The following is a 13,885-nucleotide window of genomic DNA, read 5'->3' on the forward strand; positions in this document are numbered from 1 at the left end:
ACTGTTATGTTCCAGCAAGTAGTGCCCCTCTTCAATTAATGTATTTGACGTCAACTTGAGTAACCATGTGTGTGCCACTTGCAATGTCCCGGTCTACTTTGAGAAAAAGGTTTCTTTAAACTTTACCGGTGCTGGGCGGAATCGTACCCACGTCACAAGCGTTTCTCAAAACACATCCAATTCAATGAAATCAATTTTCTCTCCCGGTATGTAAGCCGGAAGCTCATTTTGGGCTAGAAGTCTCATAAGTAGCTTGACGAGTCCCAAAATAAGTTACAAGGCAAATGCAATCGAAAAGTGTGTGCACAATTCGCAAGAGCACAATTTATATATAACTAAATCAAGTGAACGCTTGAATACATGAAAATGTTTAAAGCCATTAAAAACATTTTAGCACTGTTCTCCTTCCGAGAGAACGTTACAATGTAAAACCCAATTGTTAATCGCTAGAACACTGGTCAAAGGACCGAACATTAAAACTAGGTTCAACATTACACACAGCTCGGCAGAAACAGGAAGGTAACCTCAGTGATAAGTAAAATAAAAGTGATTGTTGAACACACATTTATAGGGTTATACAATGCACGTGGTGCAAGAACAGCAGAACGCGTAAGAGAATAACGAAGTATGACCGTAACTTCTTCCAAGTGCGGTAGTCGACCTCTCTGTGTTTATTCAGCAAAGGTGATACTCTGTCGTAGCGACTGGCAGTTCTAACATGTTCGGAAATATTGAATTACGTATGTCTCAGGGTTCAACGTATTTGTATTTATTTGGTGTCATTCTGGAGAGGCTGCATGTATTATAAAATTTTTACCGTATCCAGAGGAAAGTTTATTATTATGTAAAAAAACGAAACACATATAAATTTCCAATTGGAATGATAATGCATTTGGCAAGCGCTTCTCTTGTGCTGTTATACAAGTTCACATTCCCTATATGGCGAATTACTTTCTTGTGCAAAAGGAGAACATGGATAATGTTAATTTTGGGTAGGAGTAAGCTATACTAAGGCACAGTAATGTGAGCGTGAGGTAAATAATGCATTACGGGTTTGAAGCTTAGCCGCCAGCGGCTGAACTTATAACAGTTAAATAAGTTTGAACAGCTAAACTTAAAACAGCTGAACCTCAAGTACAGCAAACGAACGCTTAACAAGCTGCGCTAACGTGTAAGTAGCTTGTAGCATTGCTCATATTCATACGTGCAAGCAAGATGTTTTGCGTGTCCTCTCTAGCAAATAACACTATCGCAGTGAACTCGGAAAAGAAGGCAAATGAAAAACGTTATCAGTGAACCATGCAGATAAGATTTACCTCCTGCGCCCATCCTGCCTCTGAACTTATTCAACTATGCAATATTTTGCTCTCATTGCTTACAACAGCGTGCTTTAGCAAGTGCAGTAGGAATTTTGAGGTGTGTCAAGTAAGGTTCTACATGAATATGTCGAGGGAGGTTTCTTTTTTTCTGGAGGGGGGGGGCGGTGGAGGGGGGGCTACGTGGTCGTTCCAAACCATAACTTTTCTATCTGCCTCGCACCTTACGCGTCTGCAGCGTGAACTGCTCTCTGACAAGCGGCGTGTGACCTCCGTTCACAATGTTTTTAAAGACAACCTTTTTAGTAGCGTGTAATCACCACTTCCGTAATGATGTGCTGTTCATAGCCTCATTTATGGGCCGAACCTGATGATAGTGTAGTCTAAAACTATGGGCCAATCCCGATAGTGCTGCAGTCGAAAGCCGTTCCTGTGGGCATGTGCAGTCTAAAAATGTTGGTCCATCACGAACCTAGTGCAATAAAAGAACGTGCCGTTCCCGTGGGTATGGCCAGTCTAAATTATGGACCTATGTCGATGGTACGGGAGTCTCAAAATTTGCAGAACGCTTAAGCTTCGCATTTAAAAGTGGAACGCCATAGCATTCAAATATCTCAGACTGCGTCTCAAGCTTTCCGGCTACTGCAGCGTATGTAACTTTAATGTTTACCGGGAAACGCTGGCGTGCGAACGCTATGCACAAAGGCGGGCTTTATGGTAGAAACGCGAAATCTTGCTTGGGCCACGATACGTTGGAGGCGAGCGCCATCTGGACGTGTTGCAAGGAACCGGGCGCGCCACTCCGTGACCTCCAAGGTATTTACGCGCCGGCGCGCACAAATGGCCCATGCCGTGGCATGTCTGTTTGGCAGAAACGCTGCAAAAGGCGTTTGTTTGAGTTTCCGCGTAGCACAATTATGTTTTCTCGTATATTCACATTATAATCCGAAGCTATCATGTCTTTAAGTTATTGTAAGCTTTACTTTACGATTTATATACGTATTCCAGATTGAGAAATTCAATTACTTTAGTAACTTCATTGCGCCACATGGAGGGCCTTGGTATGGGTGGATAAAAATGTTTTTGTCGAAACGACGTCCAATGCGGGACGCCCGCGCCGGACTTTTTGCGACAAGTTTTAGCTCGGGTGCTCCTATCTCCATGCATGTAAAAAGAGATTTCGTTTTTCTCGGTAATCACTGCACCAAATTTTACTAGGTTTGTTGCAGTCAAAAGAAAAAAAAAAGATTAAAGACTGCTAGTTTCGAATTTTCAATATAGGCTGTAAATTTTTTATTAAGAATTGGCGAAAACCAAAATTTCTCAGGAAACGTATCTATCAAGGTTACAAATCTGTTTCTCAGTAATGAAACATGATATGACAGTTCTGTGAATTGCATTTGATAGTACATCTAAAGCGGACACATCGGATAGGTTACATATAAATCTAAAAACATACGATGGAGTGGCGGGCGTAGTGCCTGTGCCGCACTCTGACCCCCAATTCACTGATGAGGACATTGCCTCTGATTGACATCAACGAGAAGCTTACTCGCTTTCCTTCTTATCTTGGTAATGACGACGGATTCTTGTCGAATGTTGCACACATTTTACTATCCTCTTCGAACCGTTTTCATGTGCCAATCGCGAAGGCAATGCAGCCTAAAAAAATGAATTTGCACTCAAGATATTCACAAAAAGCTGCACTGCAGCGTTTTATATGGTGCAGTGCAAGATATTTATGCTATCTCTACTCTCAGCTTCCCTCCGCTTTCGGTTTTCCTGAAAAGTTTGTCGGCGTTCATGTACAAGTGGCGACCGTTCGTGTCGACTGTTTTCACCGAAATCCATGTCGGTTTTCTTCAATGAATGCAAATGCATTAAAATTACTCCGTTGCGGAGCGGAATCGGACTCACGCTATACGGTTTCCTCATGCACAGCGGCCCGAGGCTTAAGCGTAATGCGCCACTAATGCTTCACCCGACGAAGTCTCTCAGCGCAGACGCGTTCGGGAAATGTAAGCGTACGCGCACCGAGACCACCTGTCATTGTTAAGCGGTTCGTACGCCTAAAGCCCACACTGCCCTACTTGATCAAAAGCGGACCACCCAATGCAAACCCTACGCTGCGAAAACTGAGCAAACGAGTTTACGTCAATGCAGTAAAACATTTCATCTGTAAGAAAAGCTTTGTCATTCCCGCTTCACATGCCATAAGTTCGCACAAACGTTTCAACTGCGGTCAGCCTTCTGCTCCAAAAAATTAACGCAATTCGTGAGAACCCTTCTAACCAATCAACAATGCTTCGCATTACGTCGCACTGAACTAGAGTTGTGGCTGCCTGAATTCCTTTTCTGTGTAACTCAACGCAACTATAGATAGAAGGCTGCAAATCTAAGAGTCGCCATCTTCGTGCAATGTATGCAGTGCGTCCCACGTCGGTGAAGATCAGGCGCGGCGACATCCCAATCTCGGCGGGCCTGCCCGCTGAAATCGTGTGCGAAGTGTGGGGTTCGCGACCACCGCCCGTGGTCACTTGGTGGAAGGGCCTGCACCAGCTGAACCACACCTTCGTGTACGTGTCAACGGACGGCAACATGACCACGAGTGTGGTGTCTTTCACTCCATCGAACGACGACCACGGCTCCAGTCTCGCCTGCCGAGCCAAGAACCCGGCAATGGCAGACAGTGTGGAAGAGGACACGTGGACGATGGACGTGCAGTGTAAGTTGCCACTTCACTCGAGATACACGTGCCAATTGTTTTACGCCTACAACCTTGGGATAGTAATGCATATGATATCAAACTCGTGTAATTTCTTCCTTTTATGTTATGTTCCTGGCATTTTACTGAGAAGAACACTGTTGTCTGTGCTAACCTTCATGAAAGAAAGCCAATCTGCCCAGATTATTGGTCGAGGTAAGGCTGCTACAGTATGGTAGGGCAAATATGATTTTGGCCCGTATGTTGGAAGCCCGTAAAATATTTTTAAAAGTGGTATAGTAAAAGATATAAAAGTAAGACATTCTGCAATGCCAGTGCTAATTTCTGTATCAAAACGGATGCGATGACACGCGACATATATGCGTTACGTGAGTATGGGAAATACTATTCAAGCTCCTTTCCCTCACGAGTCGCAAGTACTATCGTCATCAAAAGTTCAGAGGAGCAATATCCTAGGATTGTAATGATGCCCAGCCGAACTGATTCTAAACCAAAGTTCCAGATAATTGCTGGGCTCGTGATCAACAATTCTAAAAATTGGAAAGTTGGTACATCAAAAGAACTCGAGCTTATGTAGTATTTCTTTTCTTGTTTTTGAAGTCGTGTTCTGCAAACTTTTGTTAAAAAAATAAATTATAGGGACTTATGTGCAAAACCACGATCAAATTATGAGGCATGCCGTAGAAAGGGACTCCGGAAATTTCGTCACTTAAGGGTTGTTTACCATGCACCTAAATCTAAGTACATGAGTTATTTCACATTGCGCCCCCATCGAAGTGTGGCCGCCGTAGCCGGGATTCGATCCCACGACCTCGTGCTACTAAGCACAAGAACATTAGTAGCCCAACAACATAACCACTAAGCAACCTCGGCGGGTGCAAACATTTGAGGTCGTCTTACATGTGCGTGGTGTGCGTTCTTGATCTTAAAGCAAACTTTGCTGTGCAGCGCATTCAGGAAATTTATAGTCAGCGGAAACGCGTCTGTTTAGCGCGAGCAATTCTTCATACCACTGGTCTTCCGGCATGATGGCTTATCCTTGCAGACAAGCCTAGGATCTCGCTCCAGCTGGGCACAAAGCTAAGCCTCGAGAACATCCAGGAGAACAACGACGTGTACCTGGAGTGCCGCGCGGATGCCAATCCTCCGGTGGACGAAGTGGCCTGGCAGTTCAACGCGCAAGAGCTGCAGGCCTCGGAGAACGTGCTCGTCTCCAAGAACTTCCTGGTCATCCAGCGAGTGCAGACCCATCACTCGGGCCTCTACTCTTGCAGCGCCGAGAACTCCGAAGGGCGGACGCAGGGGGAAACGCTACAGCTACGCGTTCAGCGTGAGTGGCTACCTGTAGTTAATATCCCTTTGTGGTACAGCGGGACCTTTACGTCCCACTTTTTCTTTTCCGGAAAACTTGTTCTCCGCTATCGACCGTCGCAACCAGCATAATAAGACAGTTCTGCAAATCGAACCTAAGACATTCTAAGCTAAAAACAAAAAAACAATTTCTTGAAGGCGCATTCGACAGATTGAGTTTCTTTTATACTATTTATAAGTTCTTTATACCTATATACCACAGCCGCTTTTGATATCATCATATAAAAAGATAGACGAACCGACAAAGAATTATATTCTTCCTTCTAGACATGGGAGCACTCGTGTGCTAGCTTAAGTGATTCCTTATCTTAATTAATGACACTTGTAGGTCACTTTAAAGCATCTTTGTATGGGGGAACAGCTGCAGCTAAACAGGGTAAAGTAATTTTTCATTAGCTGGCTGCAACTTGAACGAACAACGATCTAAAATTTCGCATGTTGAAAGGCCGCCATGATAAAGCTGCACGCTCCAAGACGCTCAAATGAAAAGTTATGATCATCAGCAGCAGCCTATTTTATGTCCGCTGCAGGACGAATACCTGTCCCTGCGATCTCCAATAATCTTTTTCCTGCGCCAACCAATTCCAAATAGCGCCTGCGAAATTTCTCATTTCATCATTCCACTTAGTTTTCTGCCGTCCTCGACTGCGCTTCCCTTCTCGTGGCCCGCATTCTGTAATCCTAATGGTCCACCGGTTGGATAAGCTACGCGCTACGTGGCCTGCCCACCTCCATCTTTTTTCTCTCAATGTCAATTAGAATATCGGCTATCCCTGTTTCTTCTCTGATGCACGCCGTTCTCTTCCTGTCTCTTAACGTTACGCCTAGCATTCTTTGTTCCATCGCTCTTTCCGCGATCCATAACTTGTTCTCAAGCTTCCTTGTCAACTTCCAAGTTCCTGCCCAATATGTTAGCAGCGGAAGAATTCATTGACTGTACACTTTTATATTCAATGACAGTGGTAAGCTTCCAGTCAAGATCTGACACTGTCTGCCGTTTAATAATGCCGTATAAGAAATAACACCCAATATATATCTCGCGCCGCACTAGGTCATGTTGGGAAATTCATTACTTCGCTGGGATGCAACAATATTTATTATTGTGCATCTGCACGGACTTCCTGTGGTTGAGCGTCGTATTTCACCCATGACAAGAAGCGTAATAATCGTAGCTCGTGCCTCCCATAGCCTCGCAATCCCTGCGGCTCCCCGCTTGGCTTTTATTACAGCGAGAATTGCCTTTTTTCGTACCAGCGGCAGAGCTCATCACAGAAGCGAGGCTTCAGCAGTGTAGTGCCTGACTTAGGGCTCTGTGAAAAAGAACAGCCGTACCACGTAACCCATGACATTTGTTTCTATAAAGCTTAACCAGTCCTAATGTGCAGGCACACCCGTCGCTAGTTTACTTGGTCCTGCAGCGAAGTCTTACACAGAACGGCAAAACTTTTATGGCATCGATGGCTGCTTTACTTTTATTTGTTCGTTTCTTGGCCTGGCAAAAGCTTCCCTTGCGGAAGTCTTCAAGTTACACAATCTGAAATGATGGTTCAGAAATTGACTGTGCTAGAAGAAGTCCAATATATTTCACAAGTCAGAATGAAAACCCTCTAGTAGTGCTTACTTGATGTTCTTCCGTACGATGGCACGCAGGCGAATGTATTGAAGTCACGTTATGAAGCCTGTGTCGGACGAATAAAATATAAAAATGAATGCTGCGCCTGCCAGAATGGTTGTCTGGGTGGTTTCGTGAGAAAACGCAGTTCTTGAAGTAGTCTGTCTGCGCGAAGTTCGCAAGAGTGAGAATACGAGGAAGTGCAAATAACGCACTACTCAATTTAATCAGAGCGTCAACCGCTGGTCTACGTAGCGTGGCACTGGCACTTTTTCTCCTGCAAAGTACCTGGGACAGATTTCGCAAGGGTTTTATCGCGCTTCTACCAGTAACAAAACAAAGCGGTTTTATTGTTGCACCGACACTGACCAGCTCAAGCTTTACGTTATGTGATGGTGCTTTTATGGTCACCTCTCCGATTCCTCTTCTACACCTACTGAAGGAGACACACGTTCTTTGTGTAGGGAGGGCGGCGGCGTCTTTATGGGCTTACCGCCATGTTTTTGCACTCGCATTCACACCTAGGTCTTGGTTGGTCCTTCTGAATTTTTCACCAAACTTTTCTCGTTTCGTATCTTTATTGTTCGCAGTAGCCTTTATAAGTCTCCTGTCTGAAGAAGACGTCTTCGCAAATGTCACATCTTCCTGCGATAAATTTACCGCTTCCTTTATTGTTGTGCAATTGAAAATTGCACTATTTTACTGCCTATCTTCTATCATTCTGTGGGAATGAGAAGATGTGCTCATTTTATCTATATGCAAAAACAACGAGTGGGCCCTCATAAAGTTGCTCCAAAGATTGCGAAAACATTTAAGCAAGTTTCTATTCGTTCGTTTACGGCGCCTTTCTTGTACTTAAGTTTGGATCAGGAGATTATGGGTAAAATGGAAGCTTTGCCAACACACACGAGTCCAATTTGCAGATCCCAGTGGCTTTGGCAATGTGCTGCTGAGATTGTGGTCATGCCTTTGATTTTGGCTGCGTCGGTTGCATTTTGATAGAGTGGAAATACAATAACGCTCGTGTAATCATACGAAGTAGGCATTCAAGAGTGTCCGGATTTATCCGTAGTTCCCCGCTACGGTATGTCTGATATCGCGGTTTTCGGACGTAGAGCTCCAGAGCTTAATTAATATTTAACACCTTGCAACACCCGAACGTGAAATCGAACTCACTATAATAAATGTGGACTCACGTAATGGCACTTTTTACGCGTATTTTCTTTCTCACCTTTTGGCACTACGATCCATTCCCAGATAACATATGCAGCACTATGAAGCGCCCTAAGTAGCGTGCAGCTGCCCAATTCTACTTAGCAGTACCTTCTTGATTCTTGTATTATGAAAATCAAATCAAAATATTGTTTACCACTTTTAAAGACATTTATCAGAGCTTACAGAAACCGAAAATGCTCATCCTATCGTCTCGACCAGAGAGCCGTTTACGTAGCTATGGCTTGGCTTGCGCTAAAGTAACTGCAACGAGGTGGTGTGCTGACTGAGCTACGAAGCTCTGACTGATAAAACTTCTGAAATAGGGAATGTGGAGAAATTTTACGCCTCTCTTTCAGACTCGGAAGGTGAGTGCGGGATTTCAGATTTCGTAAACTACGTTTAGGTGGGGTGCAAACATCGAATAAATAAACTATGCTAACTGGTTGCCAATAGATGCTGTAGCTTTACACTGATTAGACACGTAGGGTGAATGCGCGCGCGCTCTGGCTTTTAAAGTACAGCATTATTTTGGCAAACGTTCTTATAAGTGGTAATAGAAAGTCGCGCTCGTTACGACCCCGGTAGCCTGGACTTGGTTGCGTTCGGTAACGATGTGAGCAATGTTTGAGATGCAGTGGAGATCATGACCGCAGCCACGTGACAATAATAATGATAATTACTTGACCAATGATCGACCTATCTTAGAGTACGTTCATGATCGATGGTACATGGTTAACGAAGCATTTATTTACTGAGACCACATCCATATTAGGGCTGGTCGGGCAATAGCCAATTACTTACGGCGCAAAATTAGCGTTACAGCTTCCATACACGCCTTGCCATGGGTTACCCTCGAGCTTCGTGCAGATTCTGGCATTTGTTTTTAATCCTAAAGGACATTTTCAGCGCTGGTTCGGCGTTGGTAGGAATTTGTAGGAATGACGCCCGCGTATCTATCACTAAGAAGTCCCCATTATACGAAACAAAAGTTTAGTGTCTAAATTCTGGTTTTAGAGCTTGCTGCTTCGTACGTACTGTCACTCAACGTAAGAGTTTATTACCATCGTTACGTCTGACAGCACTGACTTCGTTGGTGACCTTGTTCATGATGCATGTAATGATTTGTCAATACTCTGTCTGTCTGTCTGTCTGTGTGTGTGTGTGTGTGTGTCTGTCTGTCTGTCTGTCTGTCTGTCTGTCTGTGTGTCTGTCTGTCTGTCTGTCTGTCTGTCTGTCTGTCTGTCTGTCTGTCTGTCTGTCTGTCTGTCTGTCTGTCTGTCTGTCTGTCTGTCTGTCTGTCTGTCTGTCTGTCTGTCTGTCTGTCTGTCTGTGTGTTTGCTTGTGTGTGTGTGTGTGTGTGTCTGTCTGTCTGTCTGTCTGTCTGTCTGTCTGTCTGTTTATCAATCTGTCTTTCTGTTTGTCTGTTTTCTATGTCTGTACAGACGCACCACTCTGCAAGGCAAACCAGCACGTGGTGTACGCAGCATCGCGTCACCAGGAGGTTGAGGTGCACTGTGAGGTCGAAGCTGACCCGAGCAACGTCACCTTCGAGTGGCGCTTCAACAGCACGCTCCAGCAGCGGCCCCTCAAGAGCTTCTGGACGCAGGGAACGCGCAGTATCGCTCGGTACATCCCTCACAGCCACACCGAGTACGGGACGCTGCTATGCACCGCGTCCAACCGCATCGGCAAACAGCGGCAGCCATGCCTCTTCCATGTCGTCCAGGCAGGTCAGTCATGTCGAGTCAGCGTGGTGATTTATTAAAGCGGAATTGAATTGAATAGAATTTATTGATAGGAAAGACAGAGAGGTCGACCTGAGCTAATGCGCTCGAGTCTGCTACTCTGCACTGGGGAAGAGGGAAGGGGAGTGAAAGTATTGGGATGGACGATGATGATAAGAGAAGTGGTGAGTGCTTATGTACATGAGACTGTTGTCTCGCTAGAGCCGCTCGTCGAGCTTGGTGTCTTGCAGAAACTTCAACAATAGTTTTGTTGCATGCATTGAAATTGCAGTGTCAGGCCATGGGCCGAGGATAGCTTCCTCCGAAAGTGGTTACCTGCCAACGCTGTTATTAAGGCAGAAGGCATAAGTGCCTCATAGGTAAAAAAAAATTGTTGTCCTGCATCATCGAAAAATTGACCGTCCGGCGTTATGGCGCCAAAGTTCAGTGGCACCAAAATTGATTGTGCCACCCACGTCCATTGGTTGTACTCGAACGCGCCATCTTTGGTGGGATTCAAATGCACGACCTTTGATTTTTATTAAGGCCAAGGTATTTAAGGCACTCGAACCCACGAACTAAGGTAGGAGTCGCACCCTCGGCCTTTGGTTGACCAAACTTCAATACCATCAAAAGTGATGGTGCCACCATTAATGGTCGAATCCACAACCATACGTGTAAGTCTAACTCCCGATCTTTCGTTTTAGTTAAGGCCAAGTTAATTAAGGTACTCGATCACACAAACTTTCGTAGGAGCCGCTCCCTCGGACTTTGGTGGGACCAAAATTCTATACCACTAAATTTGAGGGTGTCACTGTTGATGATAAAACCCACGACCACTGGTGGGATTCGAACCCATGACCTTGGTGCTCATTAGGGCGAAGTTAATTAAGGCACAGTTAATTGATATTGATATAGACTTAATTAAAGCACTGGAACCGACGACTATTGGTGGGAGAAAACTACTAATAGGAAGTAAAAAGAAAAACAGGGGGAAGGCGGGAGATGGAAATAAGATACGATGAGCAAAACGAGAACAAGCTAAAAGCGGGAGCGAAGGTTCCGACAAGTGAACTTGCCTGTTTCAAGGAAGTAATAACGCAGTCGAGTGAGCATGTCAAGCAATTTAATAGACGTCTCATGAGCGCACAGGATTTCGCCTTCATCGATTTTATCGTGTACTAAAGTGACTCGTTTTTGTTTATGGGTAATTGCTATAACGATGCACTAGAGTACATTGACTAGAAGTGTGTGAAATTGTTTTGCTATTACAAAAGCGCCTGTTAAAGTTTACGCCACAAAGCCTAAAGGTAAAATGAAGTGACCGAAAGCGGAGTGTCTAGACAGTCGCCTTACGAACCTTGGAGCTGGAGTATTCACTTAGTGAATGTTGTGCAAGTTCCAAACGCTGCTGACATTTTTATCAGGATTATCAGCATTATTAAGGAAGCTAATGCATATTCCGGGAGCTGTCTGTCTGGCGTGTTCTCCGACCGTTTTCCTGCCAACTTAGGTCTCTGGACCCGGGACATTGCATGTGTGCCGCTCATCAGTTGACTCATTTCACGCCAACCTATGTTACTGGGGGTGGACAGTCCATGGTGTAATGGGTAGCGCATCGGACTGCTGTGCTGACGGATCATCGTTAGAAATCAAAAATCGGAACAAATTGGCTCTCTTGGTATTTGGCACGGGGTATAGGTCGCTCTTCAATGAACCTGTTTGATTTCAGCTTGAACTGTTAAGTATTTCCCAGTCGTGGCGCTCTTTAATGAGCCTGACGTCAAACTGTGTCACTAGATATGCGCCAGTTGAAATGTACCGCTCTTTAATCAATCTACTTGAAGACAACTTGTCTCTCTATGTATAGGCCACTAGGCATGCGTCAATAGAAATCTACTGCTCCTTAATGAACCTTTTGGAGGACAACTTGGCTCTCTAGGTATAAGCCACTAGGTATGCCCAGCCTCTTCAGTGATCCTCCTTGGCGACAACTGGAGCCGCTGCGTATGTTCTTCGGGGTATGCGCTGCTCTTCAGTGCACCATTCTGATTCCAACTTGGATCAACGCGTACGCTCTATTGAGCACCTCCGGCTCCTCAATGAACCTTTTTGACGTTTAGCTGGGTAACGATGGGCCACCTTGTCTTCAACGGCAAAAAAAAACAATCTTAAGAACTTCTGTGGTGCAGGGTGCTATCGAACACGCGTCATAGAAGCACATTTAGGCAAACTGGTCTAATGGTATATTCGCACAAGCGCCGCGCGTTGACTTCCCAGCGGTGCCACTGAAGGCCGCGGCATGTTTCAGAGAAAGGCGCAAGAGAGGAGCCCGTTCCATAAGTGGCGCGTCCGTGGTGTGGCAATACGCTGTCCCGCTACATTGTTCGACTGCTAAACGCATTCACGTCAGCATATTCATCGTGAGATGGGTTCTACCGCAATTTGCTGACCAGAAAAAAGAAACACGGTTTCGGTTGCTTTCGTGACATCTGTATATCGTGAGTGTGGTGGCATGCTATATCCCATATTAGCAATGTTTTATTTGACACTGTGCAGCGGTTCCCCGTGGAGTAATATGCGCACCGCGAGAATATGAGTAGCTCCGTAAGGTTAACTCACATTCCCTTGACGCAGCAGAAATGGTCAGCATAACAAGATAGACCTTGCTGAACAAAGAAAGTTTGACAAATACGAGCCACCTCATCTTGGAGAACAGTTAGTATTGTAACCACAGATAATTTTAAAACGAGGGTTTCGCCATCAGAACAGTCGCGCTCAAATTATTAAGTTATCCTGAAGCAAACACTCTGCAGATGTTGCGTCTATTTAAAACTTACGTGCACTCCCTAACTAACAAAAACGTGACCATGAATCTCAAGAACGGCTTGATTGAATTATGTTGACTTTTGCTCATTTTTCTTCAGAAGGAAATTCAAAAATCCCCACACAATAACTTACAGAGTCGCGCCGCTATATAGAAGCATGGCCATGCATGTTCAGCAAGTAGTAGTAATCTATACAAACTGCTTATTGTGCGGAATAGGAATATTCACTACGACGCCGAATATACAATATTTTCTGCCGAACGGATGACATTTGTATGTGAACCTGTAAGTACAATCAAGTTGGCACATATTTACCTGATTTAGCGCGGAAGCAATCGAGTATATTATACAATCACCGTGCTTTATTTACGTATATTTTATTGTTACAGCACTCTCTTAATCGCCGTCATCGCGAATAAATTGATGGGGGGGGGGGGCATCAGCCTGTTGTCAGACCTAATTACATTTAACTGAGGCGTACCGAGAAAACGCTCATTGTATCATGCCGACTATGAAATGAATACCCAGGTCACTCTAATGTTGTTTCCTTCATTAATTTGAGACTGCTTAAGCGATGCTAGATTTCATTTTTACGTATATTGCGGGAACTCACAATGTTACGCGTCTGCACACGCTCAGAAGTTATATACCAGAGATGGGCATTATTTGCCCTATCTTTGTTACCTTAATTTTTCACACGTTAGAGGAAAACAGTATACGTCGCATCAAACAAGCAGCCAGTTTTCTTACACAAATTTCTTCTTTATTTTCTAATTTTCTGAACGATGGACATCGTAGAGAAAAAATTCGTAAATCTCAACGTCATAAGTAATAAAATTCTACGCAAAGAGAGTGTGAAATAATAAATAGTGTATGTTGCGAACCAGATATACACAATGTTTCCATAATGTTACACTAAGAATCTTCAATAAAATATCCATGCCGCCCTTTATAACAAGACCATGGTTTGCGTCTTGTCTTTTCTTTCGTTAAGATGAGTTTATTTTTTCAGCCAGACAAGATGTCGTTCGAAAATGGATTTCAAGAAAGAATGCTGATGCATTCGAGACCAGACTTGACGTCCTTTTCCGTAC

At 44.5% G+C, this 13,885-nt stretch overlaps 1 protein-coding gene across 2 annotated transcripts in view; it reads left to right on the forward strand.

Annotated features, from left to right (window-relative positions):
* Positions 1–13,885, forward strand: part of LOC135919946 (neural cell adhesion molecule 2-like) — a 284,587-nt gene that overhangs the window by 256,114 nt on the left and 14,588 nt on the right. For both annotated transcript variants that reach the window (XM_065453967.2, XM_065453968.2), the window contains exons 6-8: positions 3,745–4,041; positions 5,087–5,371; positions 9,682–9,969. In XM_065453967.2, coding sequence (XP_065310039.2) covers positions 3,745–4,041; positions 5,087–5,371; positions 9,682–9,969 — 870 coding nt within the window. The remainder of the gene's footprint in view (positions 1–3,744; positions 4,042–5,086; positions 5,372–9,681; positions 9,970–13,885) is intronic.

This window comes from Dermacentor albipictus, chromosome 1, assembly GCF_038994185.2.
Source record: "Dermacentor albipictus isolate Rhodes 1998 colony chromosome 1, USDA_Dalb.pri_finalv2, whole genome shotgun sequence".
Lineage (NCBI taxonomy): Eukaryota > Metazoa > Arthropoda > Arachnida > Ixodida > Ixodidae > Dermacentor > Dermacentor albipictus.